Source organism: Podarcis cretensis, assembly GCF_951804945.1.
Source record: "Podarcis cretensis genome assembly, chromosome: Z".
NCBI classification, from domain to species: Eukaryota; Metazoa; Chordata; class Lepidosauria; order Squamata; family Lacertidae; genus Podarcis; species Podarcis cretensis.
Window position 1 is genome coordinate 38936335 of NC_137184.1, and position 25276 is coordinate 38961610.

General features: G+C 41.4%; 1 protein-coding gene and 1 long non-coding RNA gene across 3 annotated transcripts in view; one reads left to right on the plus strand and one right to left on the minus strand.

The window, feature by feature from the left end:
* Positions 1-53: 53 nt before the first annotated feature.
* On the minus strand, positions 54-3276 carry LOC307208312. Its single transcript, XR_013835067.1, has 3 exons — positions 2792-3276; positions 2277-2411; positions 54-267 (listed from the first exon to the last, which is right to left on the minus strand). It is a non-coding gene; the product is annotated as an uncharacterized lncRNA (long non-coding RNA).
* The window catches only part of LOC307208173 (THO complex subunit 2-like), a 57300-nt gene continuing 33980 nt past the window's right edge, over positions 1957-25276 (plus strand). Inside the window, exons 1-10 of one of the 2 annotated variants that reach the window (XM_079962622.1) lie at positions 1957-2438; positions 12461-12504; positions 13561-13652; positions 14636-14687; positions 16891-16961; positions 17598-17719; positions 20632-20765; positions 21210-21376; positions 22891-22983; positions 24221-24376. In XM_079962622.1, coding sequence (XP_079818748.1) covers positions 2047-2438; positions 12461-12504; positions 13561-13652; positions 14636-14687; positions 16891-16961; positions 17598-17719; positions 20632-20765; positions 21210-21376; positions 22891-22983; positions 24221-24376 — 1323 coding nt within the window. In that variant the 5' untranslated portion in view covers positions 1957-2046. The remainder of the gene's footprint in view (positions 2439-12460; positions 12505-13560; positions 13653-14635; positions 14688-16890; positions 16962-17597; positions 17720-20631; positions 20766-21209; positions 21377-22890; positions 22984-24220; positions 24377-25276) is intronic. The other variant, XM_079962621.1, reaches the window with a different exon arrangement.

A 25276-nucleotide genomic window follows, 5' to 3' on the forward strand; every position in this document is an offset into this window, starting at 1 on the left:
CACAAACACCCCAGGGTCTGTGTGAAGAATAGAAGACACTGTGGAGACTCTAGTGTTTTAAGAAATAAGGTTTACTTGTCTATTTACGCTCTCAGTCTGCGTGAACAGGGTTCAAATGTTATTGCATGATCCAAAGCATTGCAGGCAGCCGTTCCTTCTCCCTCACCAAGATGGATCTCAGCCTTTCTTCCTCTTTCTTCTTCCCAGAAGTCCCTTCCCCAGAGCAGTTCACTGGCAACCTTCCAAATCTCCAGTCACTGGTCACACCTGGTGCAAGAAGTTCTATTGCTTTATCAAGCTACCCAGGAATTCCTTTGCTTATTCCTTATATTATCCCTTCCTATCACAAATAACCCCAAATCCTAGCATTGATTACCGTATTTTTTTCATCTTTAAGACACCTCCATTTAAGACTCCTATTTAAGAAAACGGGGGGAGATGGCCCCCATGTATAAGACGCCTCCAAAGTTTGGACATAATTTTTTAGGGGAAAGAACCTGGTCTTATACATGGAAAAATACGGTAATTTTAGTGTTTAAGGGGAGCCCCCCAGTTCTGTAACAGTATTCTTAGATCACATTTTACCTTGGGGTGCCATGGTGGGTGGGTTACATGCAATCTACATACCCAGAAGTTGAATTAAATTCAGTAGAATTAATATTGTAGCCTTTCCCTGCTGGCATAGAGGGCAAAGCAGAGGCACATCAAAGTTGTTAAATGCTATAAAGAAAAAGGGGCATTCACATGTTATATTCTATGAGTGAGCAGTCTTTATACCTGTGTATGCAACCATTCGGAGGGACGCGGGTGGCGCTGTGGGTAAAACCTCAGTGCCTAGGACTTGCTGATCGTAAGGTCAGCGGTTCGAATCCCCGCGGCGGGGTGAGCTCCCGTCGTTCGGTCCCAGCTCCTGCCCACCTAGCAGTTCGAAAGCACCCCTAAGTGCAAGTAGATAAACAGGTACTGCTTTATAGCGGGAAGGTAAAACGGCGTTTCCATGTGCGGCACTGGTGCTGCCTCGCCAGTTGCAGCTTCGTCACGCTGGCCACGTGACCTGGAAGTGTCTTCAGACGGCTCCGGCTCCCGGCCTCTTGAGCAAGATGAGCGCGCAACCCTAGAGTCGGTCACGACTGGCCTGTATGGGCAGGGTACCTTTACCTTTTTACGCAACCATTCAACTTCACAAATCAACTAGTTTACACTCTTTCATGCAAACAATTGCACATCTATAGTCTGTTTGTATCTGGTGTTAAGTGTAAAGTGAACAAGCTAATGGAGACAAGTCAAGGTGCAACATGGCTCTGTTGTTATACGATAAAATTAAGGATATGTGCCTAAAACACATTTCCTGAGCCTTGGGATAGCCAACATGGGTGGAATCAAGACACATATGAAATTCTTGTGACTACAACTCCCATAATCTTTGGTCATTGGCCACACTTCTGCTTGCCCCATGTTTCCTAAGCACAAGTCTGAGAGGTTTCTTGTTTAACCCATTGTTTCCCTGGGGAAAACCGGCTGTTTTTTGCTGGGGGTTTATCCATACAGTACTTACTTCTCCTGTGCTCTTAAAGCTCTGTGTCAGAGCCCTGTGTTGCTGTTTTTTTGCTCCAAAGCTTTCCATGTGAAAACCCTCTTTTTAACACTAAATCAGAGCAAATGGAAAGAAAACCGTGGAAAATCTGAATTGACCTTTGCTCCAATTCAGTTTTAAAAGAGCAGATCTTCGTGGAAAAGCTTGGGATAATAATAATAATAATAATAATAATATATGGAATGTTAAAGCGCAATCCTTTGCCTGGAATGAGTGGGGCAAAGGGTGAGGGGAGATAGACTTTGTGCTTAGCGTGCGGAAACTTGTTGTGGGTCACTTTAACCCCAGAGCAGCAGCGCAGGTGTGCAAAACTGAATTAAAAGCGGGGCGGGGCGCCGTCCACGTAAGGCCCCCTCCCCCGCGCAAAGTCCATCACATGACCCCGGCGCACGGGAACTATTTAAACAGCAGGCCTCGGCCCAAGAGGTCTGCAGTTGTACCGAAGGGAAGGCATGGTCTACTTCCCTGCGCCTGCCGGCCCTCTTCGTTACTCCCGGCGGAGCCCCGCGCTGCCCCTGCGCCTAGTCCGCGCCATGCCGCCAAGGAAGCCCAGGTTCTCCCGCCCTCAAAAGCATCCTCCTCCTCCTCCTCCTCCCCGTCGTCGTCCTCGTCCTCCTCCTCCTCCATCGCCGCCCACTTTCCCGTCATGCTCGTCATGGCCGCCCCCACCGTCCCCTCTGACCTCGGGCCCGCCGTTCTCGCATCCGGGCTTTCGGCACTACACCAGGAAGATGGCGGCGGGAGCGGCGGCCTCAGCGGTGGCATCGACATCGGGGGCATCCACGGCGGCGGCGCTCCCTGCCGAGTGGATCAAGAACTGGGACAAATCGGGCAAGATCGAATTGTGAGTCCGGGGAGGCGTGGGGGTCTGGGGGGAGGCGCAGCGGCGTGGGGGGTGGTAGGGGGGGGAAAGACATGGTGGGAGGGGGAGCAGGCAAGGTGCGCTGGGTAGAAGATCGGCGAGGGTGGGCAATGGAGGGCCTGATCCCACTCCCCCAAGCCCTCAGATCGGCGGCTCCTGCTGTGGGGACGAGATCCCCCCCCCTTTCCCGCGCGCGATCCCCCGATCCCCCTCCCCCGATCTCCGCCGCCCCTTCCCAGCGCTAGGCCCTGAGGTGACTCCAGGCTTCCCTCGCTCCTTTCAGCGCCGCGCCCGCCCCCATCTCTTCTTGCGCTAATCCTCCCCCCGGCCCAGACCTTTAGATCTCGGTCCTTCTTCCTCTCGCTCTGCTCGGAGTTCAGATCGCTTTGAGATCCTTTCTCTGCCTCGCGATGAAAACGGGACAGGCGCGCTCACGGGGGGGGGGGTGTTGTCTCGGTGGGACCCCCCCCCCCAACCATCCCACTCCCCTACGATCGCCGCCTTTCCCGTTTCCATCGTGAGGCAGACGTTCGTCAAAAGCTGTGTAATGTTAGGTATCCTGGGCCCATCCTTCCTTCCCTTCCCTTTCTTTCCTTTCCTTCTCTCCCCCTTTATTATTGTCATTATTGTTACGTTAACCAGCCCTCGCCTTTTGGTAATGTTCCCCACTCCCCACCATAGCTGGACCTTCCTTCCTGCAGTTGCATTGCTGTTCGTTTGTTCAACAATTTATTCTTTCAACCATCTGAATAGAAAGCTATCTTTAGAGAAGCGTGAAGCTTGGATGCTGTAAGTGTAAGCCTTTCCCCCACCATCTTAGCTTGCTTAGGGGCTGAGGTTTATGGTCTTTCTGGCTCCAGTTTTGTACATCTTAGTGTTGGGTTTCTGCTAATAAAATCGGAACGCTTGCTGAAGGTGTAATGGGGTTGGACAGCAACCCTAATCCCTCTCACTAGAGAGGGTTCCATTGAAGTCAGTCAGGATTGCTTCTGAATAAACGTGCTTAGTAGGATCATGCTATAAAAGTTGCCTTTTGTAGTTTAGCTGCAGTGGGATTTGAAGACTTTGTGGATCTAGAGCTGTCATTATGCAGAAAGCAGATACAGTGGTACCTCGGGTTAAGTACTTAATTCGTTCCAGAGGTCCGTTCTTAACCTGAATCAGTTCTTAACCTGAAGACCACTTTAGCTAATGGGGCCTCCTGCTGCTGCCGCGCCGCCAGAGCACGATTTCTGTTCTTATCCTGAAGCAAAGTTCTTAACCTGAGGTACTATTTCTGGGTTAGTGGAGTCTGTAACCTGAAGCGTATGTAAACTGAGGTACCACTGTACTTCAGTTACCAACTTACAAATGCTAACAACTAAACAGAATATAAATTCCTTAAATGAATTGAATTGAAATCAAGCAGCTATGCAGTATCCCAGACCACGATTTATAGCCCAGTCCCAAGTATGTTTATTCATATCTAAATCAAACTGACATCAATTAAATTTAATTCTAGATTTACTTAGGATTGCAGCCTATAGCCTGAGCTAGTGTGGTCCAACCTCTCAGACTTAGTGGGATACAAGAGTACTTCAATGCAGAACATGCGGCCACACACTGAATTTAATTTCCAAATTGTAAATTAAAGTGCTTGCAATATAGTTAATTATATTTAATATATACAATATATTCAAATGGATATATAAATGAATACACAATTAAATAAAAATACATTTATTTAATAAAATTTAATACACAAACACTTGTCTCTTTCTTTAACAATGAAGACATTGAGTTCCTGTCAGCATTAGCAGGCAGGGTATAAAAATAAAATCATTTTAGAAGGCTTCTAATAAAAAACAATTCAAAGCTCTTGTGAAGTCAGTAAATAAATGCAGCCTGTGAAGAAGCTTGAAAAGCTTGAAGAATAAATCCCTGAACTTAAATGTAATATTGTGGGAGGGTGGAACTCTTGTTTCCTCTCCCCAACCCTTCCCAAAAAATCCTGGAGTGTGGTTTTAAATTGGCCAAAGGAATGGAGAGGACCAGAAAATACAGTAATTGCTGCATCACTTTTTTTTTTTTAGTGCAATGAAGGAATCTGGATTTATTTGTATATTTTAAACAGCAAAATGAGAAAAGAGCTTCCTCTTTGCAGGGACATTTACAATTCTAGGATGATTTAGACCAGTTGAGCATGTAGACATGCATAGGATTGTGCTATTACCAACTTTTTGCTTAAGAAGGAAAGAAAGGAGGTGGGGAGGGGGTGGCCAACTAGCCTGGAAAATAACTGCACCTTCATTGCGCTATGTGCAGCCAGGATCAAAACCTATCCAGGAGGACACAGAAAGCAGCAGCAGCAAACTAAAATAGGGAAGCTGAATGCGAATTTGGCTGTTTTCCTATCAATCCTCTTATATAAGTATTTTTCCTCTTGGCACCCCCTTCTTGCACCACCTCCCCAGCTCTACAACACAGCAATAAAACCACACACATATCATGTGATACGCGAAGTGCCCCTTAGAATGCCACAGCTGATTATTTGCCCAATCTCTGTAATGAGAATCAGTTGTCTGTGATGGGGCTGCAGCCAAGCTCAGGTGCAAGCAGAGCAACCCTCACCTGAATGCTATTTAAGCTTTAATCAATGTGCCAATAATTATTAGCATTGTAGTGCATTAATAGAGGGAGGAGGGTTGGGGCAGGGGAGGATCGAGGGAGCCAGCAGTGCAACCACAGGTTCTTGTCCTCCCAAGCAGTGCCGTCCAACCACCTGGTGTGCCCGCAGCTGGGAATGTAGGAGGCAGGACTTTCTGATGACAATGGAGTGCAACACTTAGTTGCTGCTGCTTCTGCTGCTGGTGGTCATTAACAGGGAGGGGCTCATAGGAAGGGCCGCCAAAAAAGACCTCAAGGGCCACATGTTGGACCACCCCAGTGTGAGCAGTACTCTCTTGAAGGTAACTCGCATTCAATACAGGTAATTTACTTTTGAGGGATGAAGACTGTAAGGATCCCACTCTTTGTATATGATTGCTTGGAACAAAGTCTCATTGATCTTGGTGGGACATCTTACTAAACACACCAAACTGAGACTCAGAAAGTCTATTTCTTGGAATATGCGTGATGTGGTCCCATCATATTATCAATCCTGCAAGTGTTCTTCATGTGCAGATGGGTTTGCAAATGCGACTTGTAATAGTTCAGTAGGTATTAAGGTCCACATAGTACAAGTCTTGTTTTTGGAATGAACAAATTCTAAGTAATCCTTCTGTATTAATGTACCTAAGTATGACAGTGGCCATCCCAGTTCTGATTTCTTTTGACAGTGTAGTTAGGATATTACTACAAAATAATTTTTAGATCCAGTTAGGTACAGTCGGTCCAATTTATTTGCTGAAACTATTGGGCACCTCAAAACTGCAAACAATCTAGTTGAGATACACTTTCTAACAAAGAAATGAGATCCAGGGGCAAGAGCTGTTCTCATTCGATTGGGAGCCACCCAGTGTGACTGGGGAAACCCAGCCAGATGAGCTGGGTATAAATAAATTCTTCTCCTTCTTCCTGAAATTTCCAGGTCCATAAATTTTTAGCCGCAACATCTTGATGTGCTGGTTCAATTATCCACACAGTTTTAGACTTCAGTAGCCCACTATGTGGGTTTGATACAAATATATACCTGTGAGGAAAACATCTTAATTTTTTTGGGTCACAGAAGATTTCCATTTTCAAAGTGTACCAGCATAGGTTAGACCAGGGGTAGGCAACCTAAGGTCCGTGGGCTGGATGCAGCCAATCGCCTTCTCAATCCGGCCCACGGATGGTCCAGTAATCAGCGTGTTTTTACATGAGTAGAATGTGTCCTTTTATTTAAAAAGCATCTCTGGGTTATTTGTGGGGCATAAGAATTCGTTGGTGTGTTTTTTTCAAAGGTGGACCGGCCCACAGCTGAAAAAGGTTGCTAACCCCTGGGTTAGACTGTGTTCACCTCTTCCCAGAAATACCTGCTGTCAGGCATGAATATTAGCTGAAACCCTTGTCTTCATAGAGTTCAAAACCTGTTTAGATGTGTGTTTTGTGTATGATAGAAGTTCCTAACTAATTTTAAATTGGTTTAAAAAATATCTTGTTTTTGTAGTGTCTCTGTTCATAAACATGACTGCTGCTATTCCCCAAAGGTCCCTCATTATCTGCTCTGCTGCTTACTGTATTTTTGTGCCTTTAAATATCTTCTAGGAAAAAAATTCACATTCTAAACTAGTTGTTAGGACCAGCTTAAAGTTCAGTCAGTCATGTATTAATATTACAACAATTTCTAAAATGTGCACGGGGTCAGAGAAGATAAGAAATTACAGGCTCATAAGCCTAAAGTCTCTCCCAGGCAAATGAGTGAAAAGCATTACATAGGAACCTAGGAAGTTGCCTTATATGAAGTCCATATTGATCCATCTAGCTCAGTATGATCTGCTCTGACCAGCAGCAGCTGTCCAGAGTTTCAGATAGGGGTTATTTCCAGCACTACCTGGATTGAATCTGGGACCTTCTGTACACAAGGCAAGTACTCCATCACTGAGCTTTGGTTTTTCCCTGAGCTATGAGCTGCAATTATCAAACATATAGAATAATAAGGTTGAAGAGGAAGAAGAATAGTCTCTGCAAAGAAAAGGCTTTTCTCACCATTTTTAAAGTGGTGCCCCAAAGGTACCCCCAAAGTGCAGTGCTACCTTCATTGGTATCCTACAGATGTTTGAATTACATCTCTCATTAGTCTCAACAAACATCTGCATGCTGTTCGGGGCTGATGAGAGTTGTAGTACGAAATACGCAGAAGGCATTAGTTGGGAAAGTCTGGTATAGATACAAGTAATTTGGTAAACATTATATAATTGAATTGCCGAAAAAACAACAACCATGTAATGAAGCCTGTCTATGTGTCCTTTAAAAAAAAGATGACATGGGGAAAATGTGTTGAAGTTTATAAAATAGCCAGTGACCACAATTGAATGTGACTTAAGCCATGGTGGTATATGGCTTACTTGAACTGGGACTTGGTGTGTATGAGCAAGTTTGTTTTGCTGCTCTTGGTTCATGCTTTGACGAAGCAAACCACAATTCCTGGCTTCATGTTATGTTAATCCAAAGATCATGGTTTGTTTAGTTTCCAATAAACCATGATTAGTATGTTAACAACATACTTCGGCAACAGATCATGTTTTATTTCCCAAGCACAAAAAAAGGATGGGATCAGACTTGCACAGTAAGCCATGGGGCATGCCCATGGTGAGACAGAATTAGTTTTCATAGCACTAAAACTTTTGGTCAACCAATGACATTGATTGGCAGTAGATTTAGTGCATACAATAGGAAATGTTGTTTCATAAAATGCATATTTAACATAACAGATTAGTTAACATTGACAAAAATATAATAACGGAGCAGGTTTATACAAAATTGTGTTTTCTTAATCTAAACTCAGATGCGGATGGTGCTATGGTCTAAACCACTGAGCCTCTTGGGCTTGCTGATCAGAAGGTCGGCGGTTCGAATCCCCGCGACGGAGTGAGCTCCCGTTGCTCTGCCCCAGCTCCTGCCCACCTAGCAGTTGGAAAGCACGCCAAAAAGTGCAAGTAGATAAATAGGTACCGCTCCAGCGGGAAGGTAAACAGTGTTTCTGTGTGCTGCTCTGGTGTACACCAGAAGCAGTTTAGTCATGCTGGCCACATGACCCAGAAAAACTGTCTGCAGACAAACGCCGGCTCCCTCGGCCTGTAAAGCAAGATGAGCACCGCAACCCCAGAGTCATTCACGACTAGACCTAACTGTCCAGGGATCCTTTACCTTTACCTTTTTAATCTAAACTCCAGGAGTGAAAATGGGCAGATAATAGCATTAGGCTGGTTTGGTTGCTTACGTTGTTTTATGGTGGTATACAAATTCTGAGTTGCCGAATGGTATTTTATTTGGCATCATCTCCTGGTGATTGTGATATTGCCAATGAAGATTCGTATGAGGGAGTTGCCTTTAACTTGTTAGTTGGATTTTTCAAGAATTAATGTTAAAGGATTGCTGCCAGAATTTATTGGGTGAATCCTTTGATTCTGATACCACAAGTATTTCCTCTTTGAATGAAGAGTTGAAAAGATCAAGCACAGAATTTTCAAAAAGAACAAAGAGCAAAATAAAATCACTCTCATTGCCAGTAATTATTTCATATTTATCAGGCGTCTCTCGGAGACTAGATGCTTCTAATCTTAAATGCCTAGACAAATGCCTGCCTGCAGACTGGTAATGTAAATCATATTTACTTTGCTTCAGCAATTGTTTTAAATTAACAGACCTCTTTCCTTCTTTAACTGGAGGTCTGTATCCTTTGTTGCATGCTATGTACACTGGAAACAGTAAAATAAATGAATGACTATTAAATGAACTTTAAGACATTATTTTGCTTACTCTTCATACCTTGTAGTTTTCTTTTGGTTTTTCTGGTGGTGACTTTTGGATTCCTTTTATTTTCCTCACTCTTAATTTCTTTTTATTGAGAATGCCAGACAGTGGTTGTTTACTCCCCAGTCATAAGTACAGTGATTTGAGAATAAGCCACATTTATGTAAGTAGAATTACCACTTGAGGCTTACGACTGAAATATATTTGTGAGTCAGTTGCTTTTTAACAGTAATATTATCAGTTACAGTGCCATTTCCCCCTTAGAACGCTAAATACATGTTTTGTAGCCGTTCTTGCAGTATTGAAAAATCTGCCTTAGTTGAAACTTCACTTCTTCAAGATGTGAGAAAAACTAGGACTGTTGACTCACGAAAATGTTTTCCTTGCTAACATTGCCTTTGGATAAGGCTGCATCAGGCTGTTACACTAAGGCATAGTTAAGCTCAGAGATCTTCAAGCTCACATTTTCTCCGAAGTGTACAGAAGTAGGAAGTTGGAAGCATTTGTTTCTGTTTTTGCTTAAACATGATTTGTTACTTCATGTGCATTGATAAACTGGTTACTCTTATCTGAAACAAGGTTTTAGGTCATGTTAATATTTATCTTGGTTTATCAGCTCAAACAGAATGATAAAACAGTTAAGCAGAAGCCAAAACTTCCAAACCATTCCCCCTACGCGGAAGGTGAGGGGAGTGCATGACCTAAGCTCATTTATGTCACTGCTATGTCATGACCTAAATGCTGAAGGTTTTTCTGAATTGCATAACTAAGGGCTATTACATTACATATACACTTAATTAATAGACATAAATGAATGCTGTTTAAAAATTATATTTTCATATACATTCCGCTCGTAACAGCTGAAATAACAGATTTTTAAATACATATAGAAAGAGAGAACGAAAGAGAGAGGGAACATATTACCATATTTAAGACTGTAAAGAAGAAAATACATTATTGAAGTGAGATGTGAGAGACCATTCATGATTAACAGATCCCATTTGCTGTTTCTTTTCTTTGTAATTGCATGTACTCATTTACTGTTTAGATGGTTAGCAGTAAAAAAGAAATTACAGGCTTTTTAAAAAACAAAACTGGTCAAGGTCCATTGGTCTTCCTATTGATAGAATCAGTTACATTTGTATTTGAAGGTTCATATTCTAGAATGTTTTGAACCATTCTCTTTGCTAAGTTATCGGTCAGTTGGTGAAACAGTTGGATGGCAGCTGTGTAGACGTGGCTGTGTGATTGTTATGTGAAATTGTTATGGAAGATTTACCATCAATCAGTTTTAGTATTTCTCTGTAGAATTAAACTGTAGTGTTTATCACAGCAGTAGTTATGAGTGTAAACAGATACTGATTTTATTTTTCACTCAGTTTGCTCCTTGAGCAAAATCAGTGTACAGCGCCTGCTCCAGAACCCTTTTTCTGGCTCATAAAAAATGGATCGCTGTGTTTTGAGCTACTTCTTGAAGGCATATTTGTTGTGATTTTCTTGGTAGACCTTTGTGCCCAGTGACAACCTACCTGTGGTCAACGTAATGTAGAAAGTACTGGATGCTTCATAAACAGGCATTTATTCAAGAGGCTGGAGAATAATATCTTTTTAAAAAACAAAACCCTGTGAACATAGAGAAACCTTTATCTCCATCCTCTAAGCATTATTGTTCACTAAATATATATACCACCATCCTAAGATCACAGAATGGTTTACAACATAAAAACACAAAACATAATAATAAATACCCCTGACACATTTAAAAGGCCATAGATTCTTTAGCAGTCAAAGTCCTTGTTGATGAGGAATGTTTTCACCTGGCAACCAACTATGCAATGAAGACACCAGGCAAACATTCCTGGGAAGAGCATTCCACAAACAGGGGGACAAAAAAAAAAGGCCTGTTCTTGTGTTGCTACCCTCTGAAGTGCTCGGAGGAGTGGGGACACAAATAGGGGCTCAGATGATTATAGGGTCTGGGTCACTTCATATGGGGAGAGGGTGGTACTTGTAGGTATTGCAGTCCTGAGCCATTTAAGACTTTATAAGTCAAAACTTTGAATTGGGCCTGGTGTAGTCAAACCAGGATTGGTGTTATATGGCCACCACATTCTGTACCAGCTTAAGTTTCTGAACTGAAGCAGAGCATAGAAGTTAGGCTTTCACTTTCCAGGTAGGGGCACAGCTGAGCCAACAACCAAGGTTGATGGAATGCACTCCATGCCACTGAGGCTACCTGAGCCTCAAGTGACAGGAAAAAGATCCAGAAATGCCCTAAGCTACATAACTGCTCCTTCAGAGGCAGTTTAACCCCATCAAGAGCAGGCCACCTCCTATCCATCTGGTCTAGAGGACCACCCCCTAACTGCTGGATTGAGTTTCAGCTTATTGGCTCTCAACCAGTCCATTACTGAGGCAAGACAGTGGTCCTGCATATCCACAGTCACACCTGTGAATGTAAAGAAGAAGCAGAGCTGTGTGACCATGTAGTCCCAAACCTGGGATGACCCTACTGACTAGTTTCATGTAGATGTTAAACAGCATAGAATATTAAATTGAACCTTAAGGACCATCACCCCTGCCTTGAAGGCTCCATGATCCTGAACAACACTCCCCAAGCATCCAATCCAAGTAGGACTCGAACCACCACAGTTCACGCTCCCTGACCCTCAAGTTTGCACTGATGCTGCCCTGAGTACCTAAGTGGTCATATCTGGGTGAAAACAACTCTTTTCTCACCCACCTAGGTCTCCGTAATATAGACCTGATCAGCCCATTGTCCACAATCGCATCATGGTTGTCTACCTGGCATTCAACAGTAGCAGCTTCAGACTTAAGGGCTAGCTGATAGGGCAAGCACAGTTCCCCAGGTTGTGGGGTGTGGGTGCTGGCACATAGCACAGCCACTAACTTCCTGTGCCGTGTCTGCCCCACCACACACACCAGGCTTCCCTTGTGATTGGGGCTCCTCCTATTCTCCCCAGCTCCTCTGCTCCCACACACATCTTTTATTACCTCCAAAACACATTAAGAAACAGTAAAAACAATTAGGATGATGTTAAGCAGGTAGCCCTTGCCCTTGCTCTCCCCATGAAGTTGCTCTCCCCAAGGGGATGACTCCCATTTAGTTTCAGCCCCTTCTGGGGTTCCAATTCTCGCATCAGCCCTGGACTTTATATAGTCCCCACTCCCCTGGTAGGTTGAGCCCAGATGGGCTGTCAATAAGTCAGCAGTGGGAGAAGTAGGGCAACTTCTATCTCTGCCAGCCAAAAGTGGGAAAAGGCTGGCTTCCTCAAGAGGAAGAATTCAAGCGGGTGTGGAGGAGGGCCAGGTTGAAAACTCCCCTCCACCACTGATTGGAGTTGCTGCCTCGGTGAGTGGGTTATAGGACAAAGGTATTACTGTATTTGTTTATCCGTTATCCTGTCTTTAGCATCAATTTTCCGTATAATGTATTACTGAGTTACAAAATTTTGAATATTGTACCACACAATCAAAAATAATAAATTTTCAGTAGGCGAACTTTCTGGGAACTAAGATGCTTAAAAAATCCATTTCATTTGTTTTAGCTTGCAGCTTTGCCGTAATCTGTCAGAAAATGTAACTTTCAGAGGTAAGTAAATACATTTAAGGCTTTTTTTATTAAAAATAATGAAATTAATCTTACACATTAACTAGAGGTTAACTATTTATAGAGGTCAGGATCTAGAAACTTTCAAAACCAGTTCTGTGCCTTCAAACTAGTTTTAAACATGATTTTTGTATAGCAGCCATTCCACACCACATAACTAACTAAAAACATTTTAACATATGCATGGGAATGTTTATTCAAAGAAGAAAGTATATACAGTCCAAATAGTTGTATGCCAGCCCTTGGACTGTCTGAGATAGTGATCACCCATCCTAGATTACTGTTAAAAGGACAAACTTTATCATGAATAAAAGAGGGGATGCTGGGGCAATACTTTGTCCCTATACTTTACTCAGGAGGTACTCAGTAGTGCTGTGGGGTCTATCCTGGAGAAGAGACTTTATATTCAAATAAACCTGAGGTATGCCTACTTAATTTGCTTCTTTCTATGGTGGAAGGAAGTAGGATACAGCTAATAAGTGTGCGGAGCTTCCTTCACTCCTCCAGAAGAGTCTTGAGGATGAAGTAACGGTGCAAAAGGTTCAAAATAGGTTAAATTAAACTTATCCATTAGTACTGTGAGCAGATCACAGTTCTTTGCACTTTTTGGTTTAAGCGATGTTTTCATGTTGCAATAGTAACTGTGATAAACTTGAAAAGAGATCATTGAGTGTGTAAAAGATAAAATCTTACTTTTGGATCAGAGCTCTTGCACAGTCACTTGGAACATTCCCTTTTGCAAGCCTTCTTGAAACTAATAGGAACTGTGCAACAGCACACTGCTCTGATACCTATATATTAGACTTTTTCACCTTTTATCAAAAACCTGTCTTGAAATCATTTTTGGCAAAAAACAGGTTTTGGCAAAAAAGAATTGGATTGAAATCTATCTTGGTAATGTTCAGCCATAAGTAGAACATAATTGGAAATAACAAAATGAATTCTGTGAAATTATTGTATAGGAATGCTATAAAATACCCTCATCAGAGTTTAAAATTACATAATTCAGTGCAACCCCCCCCCCCCAATGTCTTGCAGGTATCCAGCAGGCTTTATATGAGCTTGCATACCATGTTGTCAAGGGAAACCTAAAGCACGATCAAGCTTCCAGTGTTTTTAATGATGTAATAGTAAGTATATTTTTGTGGTACCTGTTACCAAAACTTCTTGCTTAGCCTTCTTAGTTCAATGCTGTTTTAAATTTCCAAATGAAACTGAACAAGTTGGAGAGTGGTTTTCTGCCACAATTCTTTTCCTTGTGCCAGAATGTTCTAAGTAGGAGGTTTGAATGTCAGGCTGTCTACTAATAACAAAATCTGTTTCTGATTCATTTTGATGTAATTATACTATTTACCATATACACTCGAGTATAAGTATATTTTTATGCTGAAAAAGCCCCCCTCGGCTTATACTTGAGTGAGGCGGGTGGTGGAGGGACGAGTGGCCCGAAAAGAGCCCTTTCTTGCCGCTGGTCCCGCCGCCGCCCACCTCTTGCAAGGGCAGGCACAGGAGCTGCAGTTGGGATAGCGCAGTGCCGATGGTAGGCAGGGGGAGGGGAGGGGCTGGACGAGAGAGGGGAAGAGAGAGAGGCCTCCTCTGCTGCATGTGCATGGTCCCGTCCGCCACAAGGTCTGGGGGATGGTGAACCAGCCCCCTCCCAAAAAAGTTTGCTGACCCCGGTCTAAAACTAAGGGCACAGTTGAGCCAAGCTAATTCAGCCCATGTTTAAGTGCTATTAATGTCTACGGTATGAACACTTGTTCATACTTCACTTCTCCACTGAAATCAGTGGGATTTCAGAAAATATAATTTAACCAGTTTCATGCCCTACATTTGAGTTTGAGGGTGAAGGGGATTTCACTTTGTGCTTTAAATGGTGTTTCTAGGGACTGCTGTAGTCACTGTTCTTAAATAGTCTGTGTTTTATAATAGCTTATAGCTGATGACCTCTGGATTATACTGCAGAGGCAGTTTGCCATTGCTCTTTGGATAAAACCCAAAAACATGTGAGACTTAACAGTTGTATCTGTTTTCCTTAGCTGTTGGGGAGACACTGTGATGTATACAGTTAAAACATATTTACTGTACTCATCAAACTCTATTCTTTTAATAGGAATTTCGTGATGACATGCCTTCCATTCTGGCAGATGTATTTTGTATTTTAGGTAAGTCCACCCCTCCTTTACCTTCAGAAGCACTGTCACATTGTGTATGTAGCACCCAGGTCACCATGAAGGGATGAGTTTAACTTCTCTTGAAATAATCATCTCTTCTAATAGCAAGCTCAGGTGCTTAGTTCTGATGACTGTGTAGCCAAAACAGGAGCATTCACATGCAAGAGGGACTATCATTATGCTTGGAGAAACCTCAAGGTTTGCGGGAGTATAGTAAACGGGGTGGGGTGGGGAGAACTCACCCACACAAGTCCAATGAGGACCGAGTATGATCAGTGATTATGGAACGCTGCATGTCTATTGATGAGTGAGAGGGCAGTAGGGGAGAGATGCAGAATCAAAGTGTCCTAAAAGAGAACAGGTCTGGCTGGAAATTTGAACAGGACAACTTTACATTGCTGTGTTTGTGGCAAGTTTTTTGTTGTTCAAACTGTTTTTTAACCAGTTTCTTAAAACACACTACTTTAATTTGGTTTAGCAGATATTGAAAAGAAATTTGCTACCCATGCATTATGCTTAGATAAGTATTTTGCACAGAAAAGCAGTCCAAAAATCACATATGTTAGCTTACATTGTTCCTTGTACAGTGGTACCTCTGGTTACGAACTTACTTTGTTCCGGAGGTCCGTTCTTAAGCTGAAACCATTCTTATCCCGAGGCGCGGTTTTTCTAATGGGGCTTCCCACTGTGCGCGTGCCTCTGGTGTGTGATTTCTGTTCACATCCTGGGGCAGAGTTTGCAACCAGGAGCAGCTACTTCTGGGTTAGCGGAGTTCGTAACCTGAAGCATTTGTAACCAGAGGTACCACTGTACATGTAAAGCAAGTTTCTGCAGCAACATCTGAGTACTGTATATGCTTATACAAATATAATAAATTGCCTATCCTAAAGCTTAAATTCCTAGCTATTATAAAATTAGAGGATGATGATCCACTGACCAAACAATTGTTGAGGTTTAATGTGACTATCTTGGACCATTCTATCTTAGTGATTTCTAAAGCTTGGTTATTATTCAATGAACACATTGTATTCTATATCTGAGTAATAATGCTATAAATAAACGAAATTAGTTATATGCTAAGTTTGGTGCCATTATTATTTACAGTTTTGATGCCTTAAAGGTTTTCAAAGCAAGTTCATGGGAAATAGTTTCCTATTCCTGTTTTCAAATTTAATCTAATTAATGTATTAACTGTTGCTTATGAAAAATTGTTCCAATTAGAAATATGAAAAAGGAGAAAAAGCTAAAAAAATTATTAAAAGGAAGGCATGTGTATGAAAAATAAAATAGTCCTAGACTTTTGCAACCTTGGCAGTTTCTGTTTTAACTGCTGATAGATTCTCTTTATAGGCATAGATGTTTGCTAGTTGTGTTAAAACATTGCAGGGGAAAGAAAATATGCTACAAATCTAGATGTAGGCGGGTTGTAAATCATGTCTGAAATTATTTCTGTCTTATCAAGGCCTGAGCTAAATAATGATTAGATTTGTGATTTGGTCACAATCGTGTGATCTGTGAATAGACAAGAGTGTTAGTATCATTAGATTGCAGTTGGCAAACCTGTGCACACTTACATAGGGCAGCCTTATTGAATGCAGTGATGTTTTCTTCTCAAGAAGCATGCACAAGATTGCACTACAGTCATACCTCGGGTTGTGAACGCTGTGGGTTGTGCATTTTCGGATTACAGACCGTGCCGAACCCGGAAGTACCGAAACAGGTTATTTCTGGGTTTCGGCTCTTGCACATGTGCAGAAGCACTAAATCACATTTTGCGCATCCGCAGAAGCGCCAAATTGTGTTGCGTGCGCAGGCGAGGCACTGCGGGTTGAGAACATGCCTCCCTCACAGATTACATTTGCAACCCGAGGTATTAAGTAATTCTGGGCTTTATTTAAAATAAAACTACAGGAAATAGCATTCTAATTTAAGCCTGGGGAATGAGCTAATTTTATATTTATTTAATAATAAACCTCTAATATCAATCCTTATTACTGGAATAGTCAACTATTCCTATGAGCCAACTATACCTATCAAACAACCACTCCAGAAACGCTAAATTCTGGGGTAGTTGTTTGATAGGTGTATTTTCAGGATATTTTCTGAAATGAAAAATCATAGAACAGAAGACTCAGAAAACAGGCAAATATTGTTGCTATGTTATGCCAATTCCTCTCCTGTGTTGTTTTTTAAGACATTGAAACTAGTTGCTTAGAAGAAAAAAGCAAGAGGGATCAGTTCATGCAGTTGGTGTCAGCATGTTTGGTAAGTTATGCTTCTGTATATTTTTTGCTTTAAAAAAGGGAAAAGGTTGAGTTTTAGGTGGCGATGTTAAAATTTCTATGCAAGGTATAATTAGTTTGCTGACCCCTACATTTTAGCTACATTTTCGTTATCCAGATTTGATGCATTTATATGAGACAGGCCATTTGTGAAAAGATGACAGTTAGTCTCAAGTTCATTTTGCTGCCCTCTTGTGGAATATATACAGTTCTGCACATGTGAAATGTAGAATCCCGCCCCCCCCCCGCTTGAGACTTAGGCTTGGTTCTCAGTTCACTGCTAAACCTGTGTCTGAGCTGTGCCTCTTTAGGTTGTAAGTGGGGTTCCAAGTGACTGAATGTTTCTCTGTCGTCTCTCTCTCTCTCTCAGAAGTACCATGTTATAGAGAGAAGTCTAGGTTAGAAACCTCCTCCCATTTTCTTGCTAGGAAGGCTTTTTTGTACCAAGAAACGTTCAGTCGCGTGAGCACAGCCTGAAGCAGTACAGCTTCAAGTACAGGTTTTTCACCAGGCCTGAATCTTCATGTCTTTAATTTGAATTATTTTTGTTTTCATTGTAAGATAACCAAAGGTCAGATGCTGCAATAGATAATGTTTATTGTGTTCTTTTCCCACTCAGTACTTGGTTTCAGATACTATACTAAAAGAACGTCTGGACCCAGAAACGTTAGAATCATTAGGGCTCATCAAGCAGTCTCAGCAGTTTAATCAGAAATCTGTGAAAATCAAGACAAAACTTTTGTAAGTACAAAACTAAGTTCCAGTTGAGTGTATGTCTCAGTAGCAATCCAAAATTGTATTTGTGGTTTGCTCCTGAATGTAGTTTGTTGGAGAGAAACAAACCCTGGTTCAGACACGAAGTCTGCTGCTGCTCCATGTTTTGTTTCACTGCATATAATAATAATGTAACAATAATATAACAACAACAATGAAATACAAGTGTAAACTGCATGCATCAACTTGTAGCTTCAGCCCAGCATGCTGAATGTGGCCGTTGAGAAAGGTTATTAGCCTAAATGCTTCAAGTCTTTGGCTAAAATGCAGCCAGAGAGACACATACAGTAGTACATCATGCTCAAGATGAAATATCTGAAATTTTCAGATATTTGAAGAACGTAATTTCCTGATCTTGCAGTACAAAATCCTGGTGCCCATGTACAATATTACGAACACAGAACCATTTAACATTAATTACAAAATAAAAAGTGAAACTTATTTTTGAAACAGGGCAAGGTATTCCTACAGTCATGAGATACATCCATGTCAAAGATGACAAAATATTTTGATCCAAAGTTTTGTGTATGATGTTACACACACACACACACACACACACACGTGCACACACACACCCTAGTGCTTTGCACTCTCCCACAGACACCACACAGAAAGCCACTACTTGAAGACTGGTGAACCTCTCTATACAGTATAAGCATTTAATAGATGCAAAGTAATGCAGCTGGAAGAAGCAGTTTGCAACTTCTATCTGCATACAGTATTTTCAATGAGCTCCAGGTATGTACAGTGAGGGGGGAAAGTATTTGATCCCCTGCTAAATTTGCCTGTTTGCCCCCCGACGAAGAAATGACCAGTCCATAATTTTAATGGTAGGTTTATTGTAGCTGTGAGAGACAAAATAACAACAGGAAAACCCCCAGAAGACAAAAGTTAGAGATTGATGTGCAGTATAATGAGTGAAATAAGTATTTGATCCCTTTGCAAAAGATGACTTAGTACTTGGTGGCAAAACCCTTGTTGGCAATTTCAGAGGCCAGACGTTTCTTGTAGGTGGCCACCAGTTTTGCACACATCTCAGGAGGTATTTTGTCCCACTCCTCTTTGCAGATCCTCTCCAAGTCAGTAAGATTTTGAGGCTGATGTGTAGATACTCGAAACTTCAGCTCCCTCCACAGATTTTCGATGGGATTAAGGTCTGGAGACTGGCTAGGCCACTCCAGGACCTTAATGTGCTTATTCTTGAGCAACTCCTTTGTTACCTTGGCCATGTGTTTTGGGTCATTGTCATGCTGGAATACCCATCCTCGACCCATTTTCAGTGCCCTGGCTGAGGGAAGGAGGTGCTCACCCAAGATTTGACGTGGTCCTGTCCATCGTTCCTTCGATGCGGTGAAGGTGTCCTGTCCCCTTAGCAGAAAAACGCCCCCAAAGCATAATATGTTCCCCTCCATGTTTGGAGGTGGGGATGGTGTTCTTGGGGTCGTAGGCAGTATTCCTCCTCCTCCAAACACGGTGAGTTGAGGTGATGCCAGAGAGCTCGATTTTGGTGTCATCTGACCACAACACTTTCACTCAGTTCTCCTCTGGGTCATTCAGATGTGCATTGGCAAACAGCAGACGGGCATGTACATGTGCTGTCTTGAGCAAGGGGACCTTGTGGGCTCTGCAAGATCTCAGTCCTTCACAGTGTAGTGTGTTACCAGCTGTTTTCATGGTGACTATTGCTGCCCTGAGATCATTCCCCCGTGTAGTTCAGGGCTGCTTGCATAGATCTTGCATAGAGCCCTAGACCGAGGGAGGTTGACAGTTATTTTGTGTTTCTTCCATTTGTGAATTATTGCACCAACTGTTGTTACCTTCTCACCAAGCTGCTTGGCAATACAGTGGTACCTCGGGTTAAGAACTTAATTTGTTCCGGAGGTCCGTTCTTAACCTGAAACTGTTCATAACCTGAAGCACCACTTTAGCTAATGGGGCCTTCTGCTGCCGCCTCGCCGCCAGAGCATGATTTCTGTTCTCATCCTGAAGCAAAGTTCTTAACCCGAGGTACTATTTCTGGGTTAGCGGAGTCTGTAACCTGAAGCATCTGTAACCTGAGGTACCACTGTAGTCTTGTAGCCCAGTCCAGCCTTGTGCAGGTGTACAATCTTGTCCCTGACATCCCTGGACAGCTCTTTGGTCTTGGTCATGGTGGCTACTTTGGAATATGCTGGATTGATTGCTTCTGTCGACAGGTGTCTTTTGTACAGATACTGAAATGAGCTGGGATTACAGGTAAGGCCTCTTCCTTACAGCAGGTGCTTCTAATCTCAGCTTGTTACATACAGTGAAGATACCAGGTAGCCTGACATCTGGCTGGTTGATAGGGGATCAAATGCTTATTTCACTCATTCTAATGCACATCAATCTCCAACTTTTGTCTTCTGGGGGTTTTCCTGTTGTTGTTCTGTCTCTCACAGCTACAGTAAACCTACCATTAAAGTTATGGACTGGTCATTACTTCATCAGAGGGCAAATGGGCAAATTTAGCAGGGGATCAAATACTTTCCCCCCTCACTGTAAGCAGCTTGTATCAGCATGTAGCTTGTACGCAGTAGAGTTAAATCAGGAGTGGGAACCTTATGCACTCTAGATGTTGCTGAACTACAACTCCCATCAGCCCTAGCAAGCATGGCCAAGGGCCAGAGATGATGAGAGTTGTAGTTCAGCAAACATCTGAAAGGCCAAAGGTTCTCCATACCTGGGTTAAATAGACCATATAAACGAGTTCTTAAATTGAATTCAGTTTCACATCTATGGAAACGTAATATGAAAACCTAGAGAAATAAATGCAGATATGATCAGTTCAGTATTACTGTAAGGACGGCTTTAATTTAAAAACGTCAAGATGTTATTTTTGTTCTTTATTCTTTCTGTAGTTATAAACAACAGAAATTCAATTTATTAAGAGAAGAGAATGAAGGTTATGCGAAACTGATTGCTGAACTGGGCCAAGATTTATCTGGCAATATCACTAGTGAACTGATCTTAGAAAATATCAAATCTTTAATAGGTAAGGCAAATACACTGGCATGTTTGACATTTTTCCTGGATAGCTATGATATGTTTTGGATTTAACCCAATGCTAATTTTAATTTATAAACACTTGCTCCCCCCAAAAAAGAATGTTACCTGGTTTTGAACATTCAGCCCAACTGAAATTTTGGGCATGTCTCTATAGTTTCTAAGTGTGGTATCTGACCTAAGTCACACTCTGAATAGGCCTGCTGTAACTTAAGTTAGTCAGAAACAACCCTTAATTCTTATATCTAGTCCTGTAAAGACATAGGGCAAATTCCATATTCCTGTAAATGTACTGATATTGGTGTTCCTAATTATGAAATACAGTTAATAAATTTCTGTTTGGAATTGATAGAAAACATTTTCTGATACAGCTAAAAGGGTTGTTTTAGTTGCCTTAGGCAGTGATAACTTTTTAAATCTCTTTTTTTTGTAGGGTGTTTCAACCTTGATCCCAATAGAGTGTTGGATATTATTTTAGAAGTCTATGAATGCAGGCCAGAATATGATGAATTCTTTGTACCTTTGATAGAATCTTACATGTACATGTGTGAACCTCAAACACTCTGCCATATCCTTGGATTCAAATTCAAGTTTTATCAGGTAATGCAGGTGTTAGTAGTCTAAAATTCATTGGTATTAGTGTGTTTTTCAGTTACCTGATGCTTATTTTCTTAATATGAAACATTAGTCGAAATAATTTTGTGTTGGATCCAGCTAGTTGTACTTAAGCCTCATTCAGTTGACTGTGAAAAGGTAAACATGGGTAACATTTTGTTTACTTGGACCTAAGGTTTTAATAGGGATGCGGGTGGCGCTGTGGGTTAAGCCACAGAACCTAGCACTTGCCGATCAGAAGGTTGGCGGTTCGAATCCCCGTGACGGGTGAGCTCCCATTACTCGGTCCCTGCTCCTGCCAACCTAGCAGTTCGAAAGCACGTCAAAGTGCAAGTAGATAAATAGGTACCGCTCTGGCGGGAAGGTAAATGGCGTTTCCGTGGGCTGCTCTGGTTCGCCAGAAGTGGCTTAGTCATGCTGGTCACATGACCCGGAAGCTGTACGCTGGCTCCCTTGGCCAATAAAGTGAGATGAGCACTGCAACCCCAGAGTCGGTCATGACTGGACCTAATGGTCAGGGGTCCCTTTACCTTTTTAAGGTTTTAATGAGCCTCAGCCTTAAATGTTCATGCTTCTTAATGAGCTACTATGCAGATCAGTTTATAAATACCCTTCGTGTTTTCCACTCCTTCAAATTGTTTTATACAGTTCTTGTCTTTAAACAGTACAAAAATAAATTTAAAAATGCTTATTTTAGGATAAAATATTTTGAAAATTTGTACATTGATATAAATTTAATACATATTTAATGGAGTGTTTTTGCGTTAAGATTGCAAATCAGTGCTGGATAGTTTTAAACATCAAACCATGTGAAACTGGCACAGAGGACATCATGCCGTGCATTGTCTTATCACATTCCCACCCCAACCCACAATATGTTTGGAAGTACCAAAAGGGAGATGAAGCAAACTCCTCCCTCCCCAGTGTTGGCATTGCTAGGATTTGAGTGCTTTGTACTTGGGAGATGAGCTCATCTTTCTCCCGTGGTGAAGGTTGTTTATCTTCTGAGCCTGACAAGTCCCTGTGATGGCTGATCCTTATCTCCGTCACAATACCATTTTGCCTCTGAAGCCAGTTTCTGGCTCAAGCAGAGGGGCAGCTGTCGCCATAACTGGCTCTACGGAGGAGATGAAAAACGTGGGTATAGGGAGAGGTGAACGTAATCTTCTTTGTTCTGTTCTTCCCCTCTTGTGATTCCCCCTCCAATGGATCTATGTTTTTTGCAGTCACACTAGGCTAATTTGAGAGAAACTTCATATTACAGAAGTTATTACAGAAAATTAAGGAAAATTGAACTGTCAGAAGAATAAGCTCTTAGACTTTTTTTAAAAGCAGTGGTAATACAGCAACTGATTCATTGCACGACTGTGCAAGTTCTTGCATGGAGATGCCTTCTCTGTTAAACCTCCGCCCTCTTTACCTTTGTATTAAAATGGAGGACCCTCTAATGTTCTGTAACACACTGAACTGCCTTTCTAAAGCTAGCCTTTTCTTTTTAGGAGCCAAATGGAGAGACACCTGTTTCTTTGTATAGAGTTGCTGCAGTACTTTTGCAAAGCAATCTGATAGATTTGGAAGACCTTTATGTCCATGTAAGTTATTTTTCTTGAAGTGAAAACTGCTCATATGAATTATTTTTATTGAGATTGTTACTTGTGGCTTACAGAAAACAAAACAGTATCTCATTGCTAATTTCTGTGCACTTTTGTATTCTGGACTGTTCATATAGTTGGTTATGGTAAGTTTATCTCAGGAGAAAACGAGGATCTTGTATGTTTGTCTTCCCAATTGTAGAACATAAGGCAAGCGTTGATTTCAGGGATGTTGTTTTGCAGTTGCGAAAAACAAATTTCTCTAAGGGCACATCTCAAACATCATCTCTTTATACTTTTTCTATTGACTTCAGTGGATATAATGTGCAATAGAAGCTAAATGTTATTATCTTATTTTTTATAAGCATTTTGTTTAAATTACTATTTTTTTTGACTACCTAATGTGAGTTCTTATTAAGTTTTTCCAAAGTTTTTTTTTTTAATGGATGGGTCTTGGGGAAAGATTAAGAGAGGTTTTGATGTTTGGTTAAGAAAACCTGCCGTAAAGTCTATGATAAGTGTGAAACACTTCGTTTTGCTACATAATTTAGGTTTTAAGTAACAAATGGTAAGGCTGATTATGATTTCTCACAATAAAAAATGTTTTTTTAATTAATTCTTTGTAAATAATTATGATTCTCATATAATTTATGCTTTTTATCAAAGTGCCCAATCCAGTGTATCAAAGTGCCCCGTAGGTGGGGCAGAATGATACAAAACCCATTTTTTTTTACTCAAGTCATTATATTCTCATTATGTTCTAACTTGATTGCTATTATAATATTGATTAGTTATGCCATGCATAAAACAAAAAAATATTACTTGACTCATTTTTGTTACATAAAATGAGATTGAATTTTTCTGCATCAATCTGCCCCGCCTCACCATAAATAAAAAAAATCTTATTTAAATAAAAAAAATCTGATTATTATTATTATTATTATTATTTTAAAAAAACACTGATTTTTATCCACCCTGGCTTAAACTGGTTTCTGGCTCGGACATCATGAGGAACTGACACTAATAAACCATATATGTACTTGAAAGTGGGCACATGTGGGGGGAGGGGTAAGGATGTAGTCCAGAGACAAAATACTTGTTCTCAATCTCGTAATCTTCAGCTCCAGTATTTCAAGTATCTGTTTTGTGGAGTTTTACTGAGGATTACAGTAGGCATCTTTATTCACAATTAAGTAAAACACCTTTATTTATATGAATCTCCAAATTGTCTCTTTAGCTTCTTCCAGCAGACAACACTATTATTGAAGAACATAAACGAGAAATTGGAGAAGCCAAACTAATTGTGAGGAAGCTCACAGTGGTTGTATTGTCTTCCGAAAAGACTGAAGAGAAAGAGAAGGAAAAGGAAAAGGAAGAGGAGAAAACAGAAAAAGTAAGTTCTAAGGATATTTAGAGTTGTAAATCTAGCACAGATATCCAGACATCTCAGTTCAGCAGAACTTTAGTTAAATAGCACATTTTTTGCAGTTACAGAAATCTATTTTGCTGAGAGATTGGGGGGGAGGGGATATGCAGCTGTTGAAAAACAAAAGCACTTGTAACTAATTCAGAGCTCTTGGACAAATCTGTTAAGCTGCGTGTCCATTAAACCCAAACTCTGATTAGAATGAACAGTTCAAATTCAGTATTTATATCTGTTTATCTGTTTTCTATATTCATCTTTTTTAAAAAAAGAAGATGCTTTCTAAATAGACTGTGTGGCGTAGCATATATTTTGCATGCAGAATGACAAAAGTCAAATTTCTAGTTAAAAGGATCAGGTAGCAGATAATGAGGAAGGAATGACTTGAGACAGAGCTGCTGTCAGTGAGACATAGTTGACAATACTGAGTAGATGGGCGGGCAGGGAAAGAGTTTTGTACAGTCTTCAAAACCAGTGTGTGGGTGTTCGCAGCATTACGGAACAATTCAACAAGCAGAGCGGGGAGAACCAAAGGTGGACAATCCAGTTTCCCCAAACACACTACTGGGTTTGTGGCAGCAGAGCAAAAGCAGGAACAAAGTGGCATTATTGATCCTCTTTCCAAGGTTTTGATTTTTCCTTTAGCAGTATTGCTCCCATTGGAAACAGGGGGAGGGGAGAATAAATATGTCAGCTCCAGGGCTGGTATGTTTCCTCCATTTTGTGGCCATATCAGGGGTCATTTTTCCGGTCTGCCCTCAGCCAAGCCTTCTTTATACTTCTGTTGAGGTTAAAGCTCTGATGTTGGTAAAGCAAGGGATGTGAAGGTTTCCATAGCAGCAGGGAGCAGCTTCACAAGGTCAGATTTCA